This window comes from Littorina saxatilis, linkage group LG13 (assembly GCF_037325665.1).
Source record: "Littorina saxatilis isolate snail1 linkage group LG13, US_GU_Lsax_2.0, whole genome shotgun sequence".
NCBI lineage: Eukaryota > Metazoa > Mollusca > Gastropoda > Littorinimorpha > Littorinidae > Littorina > Littorina saxatilis.
The window spans coordinates 1459225-1480117 of record NC_090257.1 but is presented as its reverse complement, the minus strand read 5'-3'; the positions used below and the strand labels follow the sequence as shown (position 1 = coordinate 1480117).

Here is a 20893-nt window from a genome sequence, read left to right as displayed (position 1 = left end):
CATAACTGTGTGGTCAGGTCGTGTACAGTAAAGATCTACTTTTGTGTGGGGTGTCTCAAGTGTGTCGTGCTTTCGTCACACGCATTTTAATTTCTGTTGGTAAATTCCAGTGTAGCGTTAATCTGAACAGTGATGATCTTTCAGAGAGACCTCATTTGAACTCGGAGAAAGGGCTGTGCTCTTCATTATTTGCGATTCGAAACCTCCAGTCGAGCTTCGACGGATTGACTGTGCGGAGTGACTCCCCTTGAATTGACTCGAAGCCGCGGGACTCGACGGTTCGCACATTTTCAAAACAAATGTGGCATATTTCTCGTGTTGTATCTTCAGTCATCGGGGAGTCTGATACTAAATATGAACGGTAAGAATGCTCTGAACCCTACACGTATTATATCCCCATCGTTTTTTCGTTCACATTTGCCCAACATGTTAATTTGCTGAGCGGGGTTTATGTCGTCTGCTAGGGCAATCAAACCACTGCACTGACTGAGTCTGCACGCACGAGGCACGCTGGTAATAAGTCTTATAATGGTAAGAACGTTCTGAACCCTACACGTTTTCGATTACGATTGTTCTTGCCTTGAAATAATAATTCGGAAACCATTCATTTACTGAACTGATGCAGTCGTATTTCAGTGTAGTCAGTGCGGCAAAGTATTCATGACAGAGTCGATCGAGTCAGTCTTCCAAACTGGTCTAGCTGGTACGTTATCGGAATAACACTTGTGTTTTCTGCTAGCGGGTGGGAATTTTATATTAACTCATCATTTGGTAATGTGGATGATAAGCTACATGCCACTAACACGATGAGAAGAATCTATGCAAGTCGGCGAGAATTAGATGAAACTGACACAGCGGCTTCTATTTTTAGATCAGTGGCAGCCGCACTGTGGCACAGGCACATGCAATCTGTCAGAAAAAAAACACTACTGCTTTAATTGAGAACCAGGGAATTTATGGTCATTTGGTATTGTGGAGAATATAAGCTACATGTCAGTAATTAATTCTGAGGATGAGAGCACAGTCTTGCTTAGGTAAAGGGCGTAAGAATACGCTCTGTGGAAAAGTTTTAGCGCATCGCCATTAGCCAATCAACTGGTTCACATCAGTCATGTGACACCAGTACTTACTGACAATTATTATTATAAAGGGGGGTTCCACTGTACTACATTGTAAAGGGGGGTTCCACTGTAATGTTACCCCTTTCACATGTTCAGCCTGCTTGCAAAGGACAAGGCAATCATCAAATTCAGTGAACCGTGGAGTTCACACTGGTCCAAGTCTTGCACTGGTCACACTGGACTACACTGTAAAGGGGGGTTCCACTGTAATGTTACCCCTTTCACATGTTCAGCCTGCTTGCAAAGGACAAGGCAATCATCAAATTCAGTGAACCGTGGAGTTCACACTGGTCCAAGTCTTGCACTGGTCACACTGGACTACACTGTAAAGGGGGGTTCCACTGTAATGTTACCCCTTTCACATGTTCAGCCTGCTTGCAAAGGACAAGGCAATCATCAAATTCAGTGAAGCGTGGAGTTCACTCTGGTCCAAGTCTTGCACAAGACTTTCCTTAGTCTCATGGTCTTGAATGACCTTTGTAGGACCTTCTTCAACTCACTTGGCCTTGTGATAGAAACTTGTAGGACCTTCTTCAACTCACTTGGCCTTGTGATAGAAACTTGTAGGACCTTCTTCAACTCACTTGGCCTTGTGATAGAACCTTTGTAGGACCTTCTTCAACTCACTTGGCCTTGTGATAGAACCTTTGTAGGACCTTTGGTTAAAAACAACTACTGTAATCTAGATTCAATGACCATGGAAGTCCTTCCTGGGGGTGGGATGTTCTTATTCTGAATAACCTGTAAATTCACCACAGAAGTTATCATCGATCACCTCTCATTATTAGTACATGTACTTGACGGGCGCAGTGGCATGGTGGTAAGACGTCGGCCTCCTAATCGGGAGGTCGTGAGTTCGAATCCCGGCCGCGGCCGCCTGGTGGGTTAAGTGTGGAGATTTGTCCGATCTCATAGGTTAACTTATGTGCAGACCTGCTAGTGGCTTATCCCCCTTCGTGTGTACACGCAAGCACAAAACCAAGTGCGCACGAAAAAGATCCTGTAACCCATGTCAGAGTTCGATGGGTTATAGAAACACGAAAATACCCAGCATGCTTCCTCCGAAAGCGGCGTATGGCTGCCTAAATGGCGGGGTAAAAACATTCATACACGTACAATTCCACTCATGCAAAAACACGAGTGTACGTGGGAGTTTCAGCCCACGAACGCAGAAGAAGAAGAAGAGGTACATGTACTTCTCTGTTGTTTTTCTCCACTTTTAAGACTGATAAGTGAAAGTTTTAGTGAACGTTTTCCTTTTGTCTATAAATATAATGAAACATTCCAATTTCCATTTGCCTTTCTTTTTATTGATTCAACACATGATAAATGTTGTTCAACGCCCTCACGGTTTAAACCATTAGGGGCATCATTGATTCAACACGGACAGCTGGGTGCTTATATTAAAAAATATACAAACATCACCAGTTTGTGTCATCAAGATGTACCTTTTTCGATGCCCAGGTGAAAAAGTATCACATAGTATACTAATGGTGTTGAACAACCTTGCTAGACTCAGTCTTGACAGAAGAAAGCTTGCATTTTACAGCAACACTTAAAACGGCTAACATTCAATTGTAAAATTGATACCTTTTCATATCACTGAACCAAGCAGTCCTTTTCTTTCATTCTCAACATCAAGTATCCTTTGACTTGGACCCAAACCAGAAATCAATCGTGTGGCATCATTCTGTACAGAATGGGACTGGGAATGTTTTGCTTAAAGCCATATGTACTCGATGACTATACACGCTAATTGCTTTTCCAACAGCTGGAGACAGACTAAATTAAGTTCCCTGCAAAATATTGTGGTCTAGGACCCCTTAAATGTTGAGATATTTGAATTTTCATTTTGATCTGGATCGTCCTATTTATAGATTTGGCAACACATGTAACGTTGATGCAAGGGAGAGAACACCGCGGCTTTGTTGACGTCCTCACTTTTTCAGAGGCTAGAACAAGCTGTAATGCATGTATTATGGTCCGCGCATGGTGACGTATCGTCATTATATGGTCTTATGGTGCGTTTGACATCGATTGTGGGCAAACTACACTTTGTAAACACGGGAGTGCGTTGGTATGCCTTTAAATAATTCAGCAGACTTACAAGAAATAAATAATTATAATAATGGTGTTCAATATTATACATTATTTGTATTTTTGATCAACATTTGACATTTCACACAGATCGAGACAGCCAATGTTCCTACAAGACTGCGCCAGCACATGGCTTTACATTTTGAGAGAGAGAGAGAGAGAGAGAGAGAGAGAGAGAGAGAGAGAGAGAGAGAGAGAGAGAGAGAGAGAGAGAGAGAGAGAAAGAGAGAGAAAGAGAGAGCGGGAGAGAGCGGGAGAGAGGGGAGAGAGAGAGGGGGAGAGAGGGGAGAGAGAGAGGGGGAGAAAGACCTAAGACATTTTATTGATTAAACACACAAGGTTCATTTCAACCGGGTGAGGGGGGGGGGGTGTGTGTGCCGTGTGTTTGTAGCCTATTTATGGACAATCACCCGGTTTTATCTCTTTCTCTCTAACATATACTCACACGAACACACACGCTCTCACTCTCTCTCTCTCACTCTCTTTCTCTTAAACCTGAAGACATATCCAGCGCATGAGTTAACAATATGGATAGGTGCAACGACAAACACGTTTACAGTGCTTACATACATTATCGGCTTTCAATCATGCTCTATCGTTCCACGGCACAAACTCTCTCTCCCTCTCTCTGTCTCTCTCTTTCTGCCTGTCTCTGTCTCTCTCTCTCCATGAAAAGGGCCCAAGGCCTACTCATTAAAACATTCAGACTTCAGACTTCTCTCTCTCTCTCTCTCTCTCTCTCTCTCTCTCTCTCTCTCTCTCTCTCTCTTTTTAACATACAAACATTTCCAGCGCAAAAATCAACAATTTGAATAGGTACAACAACAACACAAGTGTACTACACCAGAGGGGGAGAGAGAGAGAGAGAGAGGGGGGAGAGAGAGGGGGGGAGAGAGAAAGAGAGAGAGAGGGGGAGAGAGAGAGAGGAGGGGAGAGAGAGAGGGGGAGAGAGAGGTGGGGGGGGGAGAGAGAGGGGGGAGAGAGAGAAAGAGAGAGGGGGAGAGAGAGAGGGGGGAGAGGGAGAAAGAGAGAGAGAGGGGGAGAGAGAGGGGGGGAGAGAGAGAGGGGGGAGAGAGAGAGAGGGGGGGGAGAGAGAGAGAGAGAGAGAGAGGGGAGAGAGAGAGAGGGGGGGGGAGAGAGAGAGCAACAGAGACAGGAAGACAAACAGAGACAACAAGAGATTCAAACAGAGATGATAACGCCACAAAAGCACAGACACTCAAACAACCAGCTCAGAGTGAAGGGGCCACCCTGAGGCCCCAAGGCAACAGTTGAAACACACACACCCACCCACCCACTCATTCTCCATCTCACACAGGGTGAAACACAGGGGGTTAATCCACCCCAGAATCAGACACGGTAGTGTTCTCTCCACCCCTCACAACTTGGGTGTTCTCAACCCATCCACCCGTCCCTTTTCCTGTCCCACCCCTCTCCCACTTGACAACAACCCGGCCACCCAAAATAGCAAACCACAGGCATAGGAATTGAAAATTGGCACAAGTCTTTGTGTGAGATGGACAGTGACTGCAAGTGTTCACATCCTCCTCCAAAGCAACAAACCACAGGCACTAGAAATAGAATGTAAGTCTAGAAGTCTTCCCTCAAAGCGAACCCAAGAGTGTTGGAGGTAGACAATCCTCGCCAGGGGCTGTTGTTGAAGGGGTGGAAATAGCACTGAGGGAAGGGAGGTAGACAATCCTGGCCAGGGGCTGTTGTTGAAGGGGTGGAAATAGCACTGAGGGAAGGGGGGAGAGTGCGCTTCACTTGCTCCCCTCAAAGAACCGCAAGTCTGTTTTTCTCCTGCCCTGCCCCTCCTTCCACCTCCAGTCCCTCTAACACCACCCCCCCCCCCTCTTCCCTTTTTAGTTTACCTGTCTACCTGTCCAGGTAGTACTGAGTAGTAGTAGTCTGGTGTTTTTTCCTCTGCACCACCTATCTCCTTCCAGTCTCTCTACCCCACAGGTAGTTTGCTATTGTTTTTCCTTCCCACTCTTCCCTCCAGTCTCTCTGCCCCACAGCCCCCACCCTTCCCTACCTGTCTAGATAGCAGTGCAGTTTTCCCTGCTCCTACCCCTCCATCCAGTCTCCCTACCCCCCCCCCCCTCCACCATCCAGCTTGTGGTCTATCTTTTCCTCCCCAAAACCCCTCCTTCTAGTTTCTGTGCCCCACCCCCTGTGTTTGTTGTTGTTACCTCTACTTGTCTAGTACCAGTCCATTGTTTGTTGTTGTTACCTCTCCTTGTCTAGTACCAGTCCACATAGCAATCTGAGGTGTTTGTTGTTGTTACCTCTACTTGTCTAGTACCAGTCCACATAGTAATCTGAGGTCTTTGTTGTTACCTCTACTTGTCTAGTACCAGTCCACATAGTAATCTGAGGTGTTTGTTGTTGTTACCTCTACTTGTCTAGTACCAGTCCACATAGCAATCTGAGGTGTTTGTTGTTACCTCTACTTGTCTAGTACCAGTCCACATAGCAATCTGAGGTGTTTGTTGTTGTTACCTCTACTTGTCTAGTACCAGTCCATTGTTTGTTGTTGTTACCTCTCCTTGTCTAGTACCAGTCCACATAGCAATCTGAGGTGTTTGTTGTTGTTACCTCTACTTGTCTAGTACCAGTCCACATAGCAATCTGAGGTGTTTGTTGTTGTTACCTCTACTTGTCTAGTACCAGTCCACATAGCAATCTGAGGTGTTTGTTGTTGTTACCTCTACTTGTCTAGTACCAGTCCACATAGTAATCTGAGGTCTTTGTTGTTACCTCTACTTGTCTAGTACCAGTCCACATAGTAATCTGAGGTGTTTGTTGTTGTTACCTCTACTTGTCTTGTACCAGTCCACATAGTAATCTGAGGTGTTTGTTGTTGTTACCTCTACTTGTCTAGTACCACTTCCACATAGTAATCTGAGGTGTTTGTTGTTGTTACCTCTACTTGTCTAGTACCAGTCCACATAGTAATCTGAGGTTTTTTTCCCCCATGCCAACCCCTCCATCCACTCTCTTTACCCCAACCCATCTTACCTGTACCGGTCTACCATCCAACTAGTGGTCCCTGTTTTCGTCTGCACTCCCCCCCTTCCCTTCCATTTTCTGTGCCCTACCGGCTACCCCTTTTTTTGTAGTTTTGTTTGTTACCTGTACTTATCTACATGTCCAGGTAGTAGTTGGAAATAGGCAGTCTGGGTCTGCTCCTTGCCCTCAGGGCTAGGGAAGAGTTCATCTGATTTCACCTCTACCTCTGACATTACCCTTTGGTCAAAAGATCACCAGTAGTCCCTTGAGTGACCGACAACAGATGGAGTACAGACTGAGAGGGTCAATCTTTCAGGCTACCTTCACCCTAGTCTTTTTTTCTTTTGTTTAATGTATTTTATTTCATTACTGTCCTGGATTTGTAGTACAATGGAACCCCCATTTTAACACTTTCAAACATTGAGAAAATCAGGTCTCAAAAAGGAGGAAGTCTTAAAATTCCTAGTATCAATAAACGTATCATGGATGTTTGGGCTGCTCCTTTAAAGCAAGTAGCCATGTAAACCTAATTTAGATTGATTAAACTGGTGTTAAAACTAACCACAGTTATAAACAGAGAAAGACTTCAAGGTTCAGATGATGCTAAAAACTAACCCCAATGTTAGTGTCAAGAACAGAAAGACTTAAAAAACATCCAGTGATGTTAAAACTAACCACCATTTTTAACCAAAGACATGTAAGGTACAGCCTGAACAGAACAGTTTGTGTGTTTTCTGCACTGGCTGCTCAACAGACCCCAACCCCTCCCCCCTCCTTTTCACAAGCTTATCATTAGGCTGTGTGAGGAGTGTGGGATCACCTGACAGGGCTATAATCAGTCACAGGTTTATGAGACAGGGAGCTGAGACTAGGAGGCAAGCTTTCCCATACATTGTGCTTCTCTAAGTGTGGGGGCCGGACTTGCCTCTGTGGCAGCAATATCTATGGGTACCTTACTTTTAGCGGTCCTGGTTCCAAGTAATAAAAGTCTGCCTAGGGTCATAAGTAACTGGAACGCACACTGTGTTTTGAAACGTTCAAGTCTTGAAACACTCCCAACACTAACGTTGAACTTAAAGCTGGTCTACTGATACTGGAATTTTTGTACTGTGGTAACTAGGAACTGGTCAATGCTATGAAATTCACATTTATAAAGTCACAACTTTTTTCTAACAGTAGTATGTTATGGTGAACTTGGCGTGTATTGAAACGGGTTTCAGTGATTTCAAACCCCTCATTAAAGCCTCCAAATCTCAAAACCCTCATCTAGCCTCCAAATCTCAAACCCCTCATCAAGCCTCCAAATCTCAAACCCCTCATCAAAGCAAATCTCAAAACCCTCATCAAAGCCTCCAAATCTCAAAACCCTCATCAAAGCCTCCAAATCTCAAAACCCTCAAAATCCTCATCAAAGCCTCCAAATCTCAAAACCCTCATCAAAGCCTCCAAATCTCAAAACCCTCAACAAAGCCTCCAAATCTCAAAACCCTCAACAAAGCCTCCAAATCTCAAAACCCTCATCAAAGCCTCCAAATCTCAAAACCCTCAACAAGGCCTCCAAATCTCAAAACCCTCATCAAAGCCTCTAAATCTCAAAACCCTCAACAAAGCCTCCAAATCTCAAAACCCTCAACAAAGCCTCCAAATCTCATGATAGCCAAGCTTTCGAACCCTTTCGCTCTGGAAGAAACCTGGCTGCATGTACATACAATCTTATGAACTATACTGTTCAAAAAAAGAAACGCATAGCTTGTAATATTTGGTTAATTTAGTTATATGGCTACAAGGATATCCACCAAACTGCAGAAAATGTTTATCTGGTCGTCGACCTTTCGTCCATTGCCACAAGTGAGCTCTGCACGTGACGCATGCGTTATCAGTGGCTACAATGTCAAAATTGCTCATTTGGCATGACCACTCGTCATGCTTCAGTGTAATCTTGTGAAACTCGGGGAATATTGAGCTCTCACCATGTCTTCCAAAACCCATAAAAGCGGATTGTTCGCCACAAAGAAATCAGACGACAATTCAGCGACGAAAGATGGCCCGATTGAGCAGAGAAGACCGCCAAATTGCATTGGGTCGTTTACAAGCAGGCCAAAGTCAAAGTGCAATCGCCAGGCACTTCCACGTGTCCCAGAGCACCATCAGTAGACTGTGGGTCAGGTTTCAAGCCACTGGCTCCGTTGCTGACTTGCCACGAGCGGGAAGACCAAGGGCGACAACTGCTGCTCACGACCGCTTCATACGGCTCCGCCACCTCCGGAATCGTTTCCTGTCGGCCTCATCTTCTGTCCAGGCTCTCCCCGGGCCACACCGATTATCGGACCAGACCGTGCGGAACCGCCTGCATGAAGCTGGTTTGAGAGCTCGCAGACCTCACAGAGGAGCTGTCCTCACCCGCCGCCATCGCCAGAACCGAGTGCAGTGGGGCAACCAGCACCTTCGCTGGACCGTTCGGAATCACTGGAGACACGTGTGGTTCAGCGACGAGTCCTACTTCCTGCTCCAGCGACATGATGGTCGGAGGAGGGTCTACCGGAGAGTAAACGAACGTTACGCGCCCAACTGTGTGGATGAGGCACCCGTTCATGGTGGTGGAGGCGTCATGGTGTGGGGGGCGATCAATACCGCTGGAAGGAGCACCCTGGTGCACGTCCAAGGGCGCATAACTGCCCAGCGATACGTGGAGGAAATTCTGCGCCCACACGCCCTTCCTCTTCTGGCTGACCAGGATGCCATATTCCAGCAGGACAACGCCCGCCCGCACACAGCACGACTCACCACCCAGTTCCTCACCGACCACCATGTCCAGGTGCTTCCCTGGCCATCCATGTCGCCAGACATGAACCCGATAGAACACCTCTGGGATGAATTGGACAGACGTGTGCGCAGGCGAGAAGAAGCGCCGGCAAATCACCGCGATCTATTGCAGGCACTTCAGGAGGAGTGGGACACCATCCCACAGCAAGATATCCGGCATCTGATCCAGTCCATGCCCAGAAGGTGCCGGGCAGTTGTTGCTGCTCAAGGCAGTAAGGCAGGGGTACTGACTTGACAGCCTCGGCACCCAATCGTATTGATTGACTGATTGATTTGAAGATGCAAATGAACTGTGTGTGCATTCAACTGTGTCCATACCAAATTTCAAACAAATAATCTAAATATTGGATTTTCTGTTAATTTTTTCGAAAAATAAAACAAATTTGGCAAGTAGCAACTATGCGTTTCTTTTTTTGAACAGTATATAGGTGCATCTCAAAACTATAAAAGGATGTCAACAAACAAAGGAAAGATTAACCTACTTCAGTTCAAGTATTGCTTCTTTCCTTAACTCAAGTAGTTCTTATAGGTCCCACCAGGACATGTTCAGCCCACATCATATGTTATTCTATAGATATATATCCTACTAGCACTACAGTCAAACCTGTCCATTACAGGGATGGCCAAATCATCCGCCCGATCACCAGGGGCAAGTAAAACATCTGCCGGGCTAGTAAGGCTAGTAGAAAGCGGCCAGCAACTCGCCCGGCTGGCCAGTGAACATTCTGCATGTATGCAATCATGCTTTACAGACATCTGGGCAGATTCCAGCATTAACCCCCAACCAGCCTCCCATTAAACCAAAACCAAGGGATACCAAATCAGTGCACTGTTTTGATTTATATGAATAATGCTGTTTCCTCCAACTTGTGTGGCAAAGATAACTGATTATGAACTCAAAGCAAGGATTGAATATATAATATTATATATATAAGTATCAATAAACCAAAAACAGATCGACTGCTTATGTTCCAGAATTAAGGGGGAAACAATATTAAAAAATAAAAACTGGGTTGACGTACTGTAAATGGAACGTTTTGTATCAAATGCCAATAATTAAGCGTTCCAATAACCTACAATTCTTGTTTTCTTAATTCTGAATATTAATATCAACAATAATAATAAGTCTGTTTTCATGTATCCCTACTTCACAAGGACCAGCCGGCTAACTCCCTCAGTGTTACTGTCAGAACCAAAAGCTGAAGCTTAGCAGGGGCAGGGATAGAGTGCATCGGTCAAGACATCAATCATACTACAGTCCACTTTGGACATCATTGCACCATCCCCCTCTTGGTCAAGTCCTGATCTTGGCCACAGGCACAGCACATCAGCCTATTTTTTCATTTCATTTACTTAGCTGGTGCTTAGTTTGCAGTGATACCCTCCGCCCCTTTATCAATACAAGACCCTCTAAAGTCTGAGAACATTTGGTCTTAAAAGGGAGGGAATTTTAAAGTGGAGGTAGATTTAAAGGGGTGATGAAAAGAACACAAGAGAAAGAATGTTCAAGGGAAGAACTGGCAAGTCTTGAAATGTGGGTCTTTACCGGTTAAAGGGAGGTGGGATGGGTGGGGGGAGGGGGGGGTGGTGGAGTCCCACTTTTCTATCAAGTATCATACTAAATGGTGGAGTAAACTAACTGCACCAAAAAACAAAAAAAAAAGTGTGTCATGTTGTGCCTGTGGCGTTTATAAGCTCCTGCCACTGACCTGTCATAGTTGGACTGGCTGGTAATACGGTGTGTACTGTTATCACAAACTACCAAACACAGCACCAGAGTCTAACCAGGACTAGTACAATTCATCATGAAAATGAGTATCCTTCTTTCACCTCCCTTTCATGGACACTGCTTTGGCCACACAAAAAAAATTGTCTGTTTCTGGTCACCCGACCGACCCTAAATTTCGGCGCCGACCCTAAACTTTTTTTTTCCAAACTCAAAATTTTTTTTTTTTTTTTTTTTGGGTAAAGGACAGGGTGAGAAAATGAACAACAAAAACGTGTGAAAACGAAAGTCCGCTGACGATTTGTAAATGTGTTGTGTGTCTTGTCTCTATATCTAGTGAATCCAGTCTCTTTGCGCGATTTTTAAAGTTAGTTTTATTGGTCTACATTTGGGGTAAAAAATAAATTAAAAAAATATTAAAACAAGAAGAGCAAACGCTCGATCGAGTCACTTTCGCAGTTCTGAATATTATATGAGGCATCAGATGGACAGGAAGAAATTGCTATTCACAACACAATGAGTCACGTTCACATAAAATTTGAGCCCGGTCACTTTTATAGTTTCCGAGAAAAGCCCAACGTTAAGTTGTGTGTTGCCGAACAGAAAAGGCTAGTTATCTCCCTTGTTTTTCTGATAACGTTCGTAAAAGGCTACAGATGTAAATACTTTGATGTAAAGAATAATCCTACAAAGTTTCAATCACATCCGATGAACTTTGTCAAAGATATAAAATGTCTAATTTTTCCTTTGACGCTGACCTGTGACCTTGAAAAAGGTCAAAGGTCAACGAAACCATCGTTAAAGTGTAGAGGTCATTGGAGGTCACGACTAAACAAAATATGAGCCCGATCGCTTTGATAGTTTCCGAGAAAAGTCCAACGTTAAGGTGGTGTCTACGGCCGGCCGGACGGCCGGCCGGACAGACTAACACTGACCGATTACATAGAGTCACTTTTTCTCAAGTGACTCAAAAATCCCTACCTACGTACCTACCCTATTTTTTGTAGCCATGTTACCAGAAACATACAACTTTTTTTATTGGCCTTAGTATCACAAACTACAAAACACAGCACCAGAGTCTAACCTGACCAGGACCAGTGTAATTCTACATGAAAATGAGTATCCTTCTTTCACAATGACCGAATGTGGAGCACAACCAATAGTGTACTGTAAGGAACCCCTCATAAAAATCACCTCCCTTTCATGGACACTGCATATTATCCTCTGTTCTTAACCTTTTAACAAAACTTCTTTTCTCTCCATGGATGTCAACCAAAGAACATTCTTGGCTGGAGCCTTGAAAACTTGTTTATGGCAGATACCTCTGTGCATTACCCACAGAAGCACCTTTTAGTTTTACATTACAATGACAGTGACACTGACACCATGAAAAAAACAGAAGATTATTTTGTCCATTCAACTGTGCAGAATGCACGCACCCACCCACCCACAAACAGAAGATGAATATTGTATGACAGATGAAAATGCTGAAAATGAAATCAGCAAAGAATGGAAATGAGACGAAATGCAGTAACTGAGTGATAGTGATACATGATATATTTCAGTCACAACTGGTGCATTTGATTGTTAAAGGTACGTATATCCCATTTACATTTAAAAAGGTCATAAATGCATGATAAAAGAAATTCTTCTTTCACCTGAGCTCAAAATCATGAATAAAATGTATGCAATTGCAAATGATATAATGCATGCGTCTTTTCAATCATGCACACATCTAAATATCAACAGAAAAAATAAGATCCCCTGGCCAAATGGGATGTGAGTGAAAGATGAAGGCATAACTGTGATTATGGGGGTGAAAGTTCATGACACAATGAGAACGTGCAGGGGTTGCATAGTTTTATACCGACATGTTATGATGTTCAACGAAATCATCTATTAGCTTTGTGTTACAAAATCAAACAAATGTAAATCATAAATCATGTTGTCACTTGTGAATGGCTATCATTTCTCGCGTTATCCGGATGTGTCTGGAACTCTACTGTTGTGTGTGTGTGTGTGAACTGTGATCAAAGTTTTAAACTGAAAATACTAAAAAGGAAATTGTCAAGCGGTCAAGAAAACCCGTTTGGGATTTCCTTCGACAGATTTTCATGATATCAAAATAAAGCCCTTGCTTTGTCATTACAATTTACATCACAATACAACTTGGTTTGATGGACTACCAACCAAGCAACCAGTTTTTGCTGGACATATTATATTCCTCTTGCCTTTTGTTTTAATATACACTGCACCGATTAAAAAAACACCTAGAGACTATGGAGAGATGAATGTGTATGAGTATGACTATGACTAAAAACACCTAGAGACTATGGAGAGATGAATGTGTATGAGTATGACTATGACTAAAAACACCTAGAGACTATGGAGAGATGAATGTGTATGAGTATGACTATGACTAAAAACACCTAGAGACTATGGAGAGATCAATGTGTATGAGTATGACTATGACTAAAAACACCTAGAGACTATGGAGAGATGAATGTGTATGAGTATGACTATGACTAAAACCACCTAGAGACTATGGAGAGATGAATGTGTATGAGTATGACTATGACTAAAAACACCTAGAGACTATGGAGAGATCAATGTGTATGAGTATGACTATGACTAAAAACACCTAGAGACTATGGAGAGATCAATGTGTATGAGTATGACTATGACTAAAAACAATGAGCAACAAATGGATGCAAATGACACAAGATGCAGTGAGAATGAAGCTAAGCAAGTAAACCCCAATCACTAATTTTATTCCGATCCCTGGCAGTGGCAGTCAGCTTAATCACAGGCATGGGAATTGAAAATTATTAAAAAAAAGGCTGAACATTTGTAAGTAATAACAAAGTTGACGGCGCTCTTATTAGGGGGGTCCGGGGGCGTGCCCCCTCCCCCGAAAAAAAAAGGATCCCAAAAGGTGCAATTTGGTGTCATCTTAGCTCCATTAAATTAAGTTTTTAGAACCATTTTTGCCTCCCCCATTTTGTTTTTTTGGCGGACACTTGTGCTTTTTCGGCGGAAAAAAAAAAATCGGCGGAAATTTGCCTTTCGACGGACAATTCCCATGCCTGTAATCAGTTAATGTTAATACAGTGGAACCTCCCTTTTAAAGCCCCCTGGTTTAACACTTTCTACCCCACCTATGTTGACCAAGTTTTGTTTAGCCGAGACCAGCTGCGCTGCAGCAGGTCACTCAGAATTGTAGTAACTGTGTAGTAACTGTGTAGTGACTGTGTAGTAAAGTTCTGTATATTAACATGATGGAATGCAAGCGTTAAATGGACGTTACAACTTACAGGAAGCGACTGAAGCTAACAGTCTGAGCTGATAGATATATATACACCTGGTCAGATAGAGCCATATAAGTGGGTACAGATATATCCGTACCTGGGAGACAATGAGTTAAGACTTCTTTTTTAAGACTGTGCCTTCTCACTCTGATTTTCTCTTTATAAATAAAACCTCTGTAAGTTTACCTCTATTTACTTACCGGGTCTTCTCTTGTTGTTGGTTATCTTAGTTAAAGGGGGGTTCACTGTACGTTGTTGAAACTGTTGTCACTGTCACTAGCCATGGCTACTTTTTTTCTGGGTTTGGGGAGGGGTGTGGATGGGTCAGGTTTTCCTTTTTATTACAATAATACAATTTACAATAAATCTATCAAAACTGGCTTGGTGGTTTCCCTTGGAACCAGCCAAAGTTGCCCCTTTGTTGCACCCCGTGTTGTAGTTCTACCTGTCCTGACCCCAACCCTTGAGTTCGTATTTCAGACCAACACATGACAACCCAGACCCAATGAAGCCACCTGTTCTATAATCAGGTACCAAGTTACAAACCTGTGTTTATATATCGATTATTTTATGACACTTTAACAGTTCACACTGACTGATGAAGCCTCAGAGGCATGTCCAATATATCCCACAAACTGTAAAACAATGAAACAAAACTTTTTAAAGAGAACAAAAATTGAAGTATACACTGTGTGGGACAAAACAAATGTCACCATGTGGCAATGACAAACACAGAACACATAATACTGTACAGACAAAACAAATGTCACCATGTGGCAATGACAAACACAGAACACATAATACTGTACAGAGAGAGAGTTCTTCTCCTTCTTTGTTCATGGGCTGAAACTTCCACATTCACACGTTTTTACACGAGTGGACTTTTACGTGTATGACCGTTTTTACCCCGCCATTCAGGCAGCCATAAGCCAATTCCGGGGAAGGCATGCTGGGTATTTTCATGTATGACCGTTTTTACCTCGCCATTCAGGCAGCCATACGCCAATTCCGGGGAAGGCATGCTGGGTATTTTCGTGTTTCTTTTACCCACTGAACTCTGACACGGATTACAGGATCTTTTCCGTGCGCACTTGGTCTTGTGCTTGCATGTACACATGAAGGGGGAGAAGGCACTAGCAGGTCTGCACATAAGTTGACCTGGGAGATCGGAAAAATCTCCACCCTTAACCCACCAGGCGGCTGCGATTTGAACTCACAACCTTCCAATCAGGAGGCCAATGTCTTATCCATTAGGCCACTGCGCATATCGTAGAGAGCGCTAATAAGTATATACATACACTATCAAATGCAAGATGTATCAGACTTTTAAAATGACTGTGTATGACGAGTGTACATGATGAGGGTTAGGACTCACGAGAAGAAGCAGTCCTTTCTTCACATTTCTGAATCAGCATTACACAAGATATTGAACTTCAGCATTGTACAGTGGTACCTGTGATGAAAGGACACCCTGGGGACCAGCGAAAAGTGTCCCTACATTGCAGTTGGCCTGTCATGACAGGTATATTTTGGTAGAGATAATTGACACAGGGACGCCAGAAAGTGTCCTCTAAAGGGAGGTATCCTCTCATCGGAGGGGCCACAAATCGCAGGTACCACAGTGCATTCATAGTTCACAATCCAGTGGCATTTAAGCCTCCAAATTTGCAGAACCTGCTCTGGTAAGCATAACAAGTCATTTTAGATAACTTTGAAGACACGGAATGAACTGCAAAGATGCTTTTCGTTTACATCCATTTCCAAAGGAAAATATCGGCACAGCCGCCATTTGGAAGGAGGAAAGACAAATCTGTCGATATTACGTATTAATTTTGTCGTCATTTTTGTCGATTAAATGACCAAGTTGATTAATCATGCTTGAGTTTGGAGCTCAATCCGTCAATTAAGTTTACAATAAATATTCTTTGGTTTGATTTAAGGGACTTGTATCAAAAATAAGTAAAGAATGCCACTGGATTGTGAGCTATGAATTTACATGCTGAGGTTCAACATTACCCACAAGGACTTTGAATAACAACTTTCTTATTCGACAAGCAAAAATGTAAAATAACAAATTCATCCAGTCACTGACACTTATAACTCAGCACCTGCATCTAGAAAGAATCTTTTTAAAGTTACCTCTGAGATTGAGAAGTCAAGACACTAAAGTTACAAAAGAGAAAGAAAACAAAAAACCACTCCACTAAGTTGAAACAACAATCAGCGGATCCAATCCATAAAAGCACAAGCCCCTCATCTTGTTGACCCGAGGCTAGAGCGGTGGGAAAACCCAAAGCTCTCCCACGCCGACAAACTTCTGATAACATTTTCTGCGTTACCTTGCATTTACTCATGCAAGCCTCTAAGTGTATTGGAGTCAGTTACAGATGACAAACGTGTTAAAACATTGTAATTACAGTCAGTAAGACAGACAAGAAAGAGTTGGTTGTGCTAGCGGCACGGAGGGGGTAGGAGAGGAGAGCGGTACGGAAGGGGCGGGGTACTGTCAGGGATAAGGTAGAAGAAAAAAGTGCAACACCTGATCTGAGCAATTAGCGCTTGCGGTAAAGGGCATGCCAAGTCAGAGCTAGATCGGCAGTCACATACGCTTTCATTCACACGTTCTACTTTTGGCAACACTGTCCACACAACTGTGCAACGGCACAAATACCCAACAGCGATCACACACATCGAGACAAGCAACACAAAACACTACATTTCGCTTGTCAGTGGCATTTCCAATATGGCGACAAAAACAGAGCAGTAGAATGGGAAGAAATGGCCAGGTGACTTACTTTAGAAAATACCTTTGTCCCTGCGGTGTTCGTGCCATACCCCATCCTTGGGGAAGAGGTTCATCGAGAAGTTCACAACTGTGTTGTCGGAGGTGCTGGTGGGCTCCGAGCGGGGGTGGGGCAGCAGACAACGTCTGCTGCAGACTGGCCGGAGAGGAATGGGCCCTCAGATGGCTGACTGGGCCCACCTCCCCGAAACCCTGGCCCTCGGGCCCACCCTTGGGTAGACCCATTTGATTTAGTCCTGGTTGCTGAAAAAAAGAGGCTGGTAAGTTCCTGTCCCGGAATGGTATCGATTTATTTGCCTCTTGAGCGTTTGGGTCTGCCACCACCTTGAAAAGCGCCTCCATTTCGGAGGCACTGTTCTCACGCACATGAACAACATGCGAACTCGACCGTTCTTGCGACATTTTCGCAGGTGAATTGACCTCTTCCCCGAATGACACAAATCTTCACAACCTACAACAACACTGTATTCACTTTTCGTCGAAAATTATTCATTAAAATCCTGAAGTTTTCCTGGGTAATCTTCAGATGGGAGGACAGCGAGAAAGTTTGCACGAAATTGAGTTCACCCAGACTACTTGCAACAGGTGAGGGCGTCCGAGACAAAACTTAGTCCCACCCTCCGATACTTGTTTCTAGGCGTGTACCACATATAATAAAGTCAAAGTTGTCGTCTGTGCTAGGCTTACACCGTAAGAGCCTAAAACAATGACATTCATTGACAAGGATTGCAAATTGTTATCACTTGAACCCAGCGGGACAGGCGGATGTGCGCAAAGTTAGTGTTGTGACGTCAATTTTCCGCATTTGGGACATTTGGCTGCAGACGGCACAGACTACAGTCAGCTGTCTGTCCAAGTTTCTCGCACAGCATTCCACCGCACACATTAACACAAATATTACTCACTTGATTAACTTTACAGTCCGTTTTGACGTTATACGTCCAATATCTAGCCACACATTCGCCAGATTGCTTTGCAAATAAGTTTACAGTGGAAAAGTTTTCAGTGAAGTCCCTGCCCCCGAACCATATTTGGAAATTTGCGTGATTGAATACGGAAAGAGGAGCTGTCAATCAAACTTCGGCCCTGGCGAGAGATTGGCTCGGAAAACCCTCAGACTGAACTAGTTTCGGTTCCTTTTTTCACCTAGGAGGCTTTAAGTCTGACAGAACACTAGACTTTGAAACAACTAATTAAAAAAGGCATGGCAAGTAAGCAAAAAACAAACTAAACTGGGCTAGTTGAGAGAAGTTGTATCCACACAAAAAAGAGCTATGATACAAGGATTTTGTGTTTTCTTCTTCTTTTCCCACTTCGTTTTAACAATTAAAAGATTTTACATTTTGTTAATTCAAATAATTATCATTGTTAACAAATATTGTAAAGCTGACCAAAAGCTGAACCGCTATACCGGGTTACCACGCACGCGAGTGTAAGGCTTGTCAACACTGCGGAGAGAAAAACACGTACGTGTGCGTTGAAACTAATGACATTGTTGTAGTCAAGTGTCGGAAATTCATGTTAAAATTTCAGGTTTTTAAGATGTTGTTTTGTTGTTTTTCTGTTGTTGTACTTATTTTTGTTGTTGTTATAAATGTTGTTGTTGTTGTTGTTGTTGGTGTTGTTGTTTTTTGTTGTTATAAATGTTGTTGTTGTTGTTGTTGTTGTTGTTGTTGCGTACTTTCTTTTGTCGAAATCGGAACGCAGAAGAAATCAGACTACCCCCTTTAAAAAAAAATACATGGACAAGTGTTGATTTCCTTTAGTCAGATGATATATGATGAGAAAGTGACAGACGCCGCGAGTTGTGAGTCATGGTAGAAATCACTGAGTATAGTAGCAGGGAGTAGTCCAAGTTCCTTCATTTCCTCGGCAGCCCACAAAAGAACACAACACAAAATGCGCACATCATTTTACACAATTAAACTGCAGGATGTTCGGCAAAAAGAGCGGACTAGCTCTCTGAAAGCAAGTTGCTCCGTACATGAAATGTGATTCGGCTTTGAAACCGCAGCTCGCTCGTTCAGGAAAACTAGAATTTCGTAGAACATGGCCAGGTGTTGTGAAAAATAGTATCGTGGAGTTAAACGTCAGGATGAATCGTTGTGTGGATACTGGCCCAGAGCGGACTTTTCACCTGAAATGGAGTGTGGTGTGTGCGCGCGCGTTTACTTTTTTTTTTAGGGGATGGGGGGAAGGGGTGGAGGGTAAAGCAGTAGTAAAACACCGTGACATAGCGTTGCTTCAGTTTCTTCAAGTTCTTCTTCTTTGTTTTTGTTTTTTTAGTGGTGGGGGGTTGTTCTTTTATTCTTTTTTTTCTGTCTTTCTATCGTTTGTTTAGCCCAGCCGAGTAAACCTTTATGTTGCTGCTTTGTCAAGCGTATTGCAGTACTGAAGACCGGCTAAGATTCAACTAAAAAAAGAAAATAAGCAGGCGAACACTAAAAAAACAAAAAACAAATTGACAAAATAAAAACTATGATAAATCAAAACGAATAAATGGATCAATTAATAACGAATAAGTCCATGAAAAAAATTGAAAAAAACCTTCCATAAATCAATTGACAGAATTTACCTTTCTGCTTTGCAAGATTTTAATATTCTTGTCTCCAGTGCTGACGGATTGTTGCCCTTCAGATGGAAAAGGGTTTCTAAATGTGTGTGTGTGTGTGTGTGTGTGTGTGTGTGTGTGTGTGTGTGCGCGCGTTTGTGTGTGTGTGTGTACTATGTGTGTGTGTGTCAGTGTGTGTGTGTCAGTGTGTCGGAGTGTGTGTTAGTGTGTGTGTGTGTGTGTCAGTGTGTGTGTCAGTGTGTCACAGTGTGTGTGTGTCAGTGTTTGTGTGTGTGTGTGTGTGTGTGTGTGTGTGTGTGTGTCCGAGTGTCCGAGTGTGTGTGTCTATGTGTGTGTGTGTGTGTGTGTGTGTGTGTGTGTTTGTGTGTGTGTGTGTGTGTGTGTGTGTCAGTGTCGGAGTGTGTGTGTCAGTGTTTGTCAGTCAGTGCAGTGTGTGTTTTTAAGCCGCTCGCTGCCGGCGTGGGATTCATGCCGGGTTGATGCAGCCAATCGAAATCATTAATGTTTCACTTATTTGTCAGTAAATATATCAATATTGCCTTGGTTCAAAAGAAACGCAATAGGAGGTAAACTCCATGTAAGCCTACTTTAAAACGATGCACGCTGAATATAATGAGCATTTTTTCCCGGTGAAAATCAGTGTGATTAAGATCCCTTCCTTCCCGTGTAAACTATAACAATAATGTTAAATAAACAAAAGAATTCTGTACTCACTCGGATACAAGGACAGCGCAATATAATATTAAATCGAATTTTCGCTTGTGAAAGCGTCATCATGACTAACAAACAAACAAACAAACAAACACAAAGGGCAACACAAAGCAAAGCAACACGGAACGACTCAAGACTCAAGACTCAAAGATTTTAATGTCCTTATAAAAACAAGTAAAATTGCCTCGCAGTGTCAGGCGGTTTAAAACATAAATAACATCTCAATCACTAACAGTTTAAAATTCCACTAAAAAGATCCATAACATTCTTTGCAATCACTCATATCATAAATACAGACACCCACATTTACACGCACAAGCACGCCGGCAGGCTCGTCCGCACACACAAACCACACAAGGTTATATGAAAAGATTTAAGATAGTAATAATAATAATAATATTTATAAACTGCGTATATTCAAGGGTAAACCGTGCTCAAAGCGCTGTACAATCACTAGTGAAAAAACAATGACATAACAGTATTTACAGTGCAGGCACACACGCATCAATGACTAACACATACAGTGATCACAATGAAGTACGTACGCCACCACTATAATCTGTCCTGGCTTTGACACGTGTTCAAGAGCATCTTTCCCCTTGGCTACTCAGTCGGGGTCCCGGTAGCTCAGTGGGTAGCTCAACTACGGTATTGGTGATCCTCGGGTCACGGCGGTTCGAATCCGGGACTGGACGGGTCGCCGGACAGGGGTCAGGT

General features: G+C 43.2%; 1 protein-coding gene across 1 annotated transcript in view; it reads right to left on the bottom strand.

Moving 5' to 3' along the window:
• The window catches only part of LOC138946234 (transcriptional coactivator YAP1-like), a 46788-nt gene extending 29294 nt beyond the window's left edge, over positions 1–17494 (bottom strand). Inside the window, exon 1 of the mRNA XM_070317761.1 lies at positions 16886–17494. Within this exon, the coding sequence (XP_070173862.1) occupies positions 16886–17295 (410 nt within the window). The 5' untranslated portion in view covers positions 17296–17494. The remainder of the gene's footprint in view (positions 1–16885) is intronic.
• Between the last annotated feature and the right edge of the window lie 3399 nt (positions 17495–20893).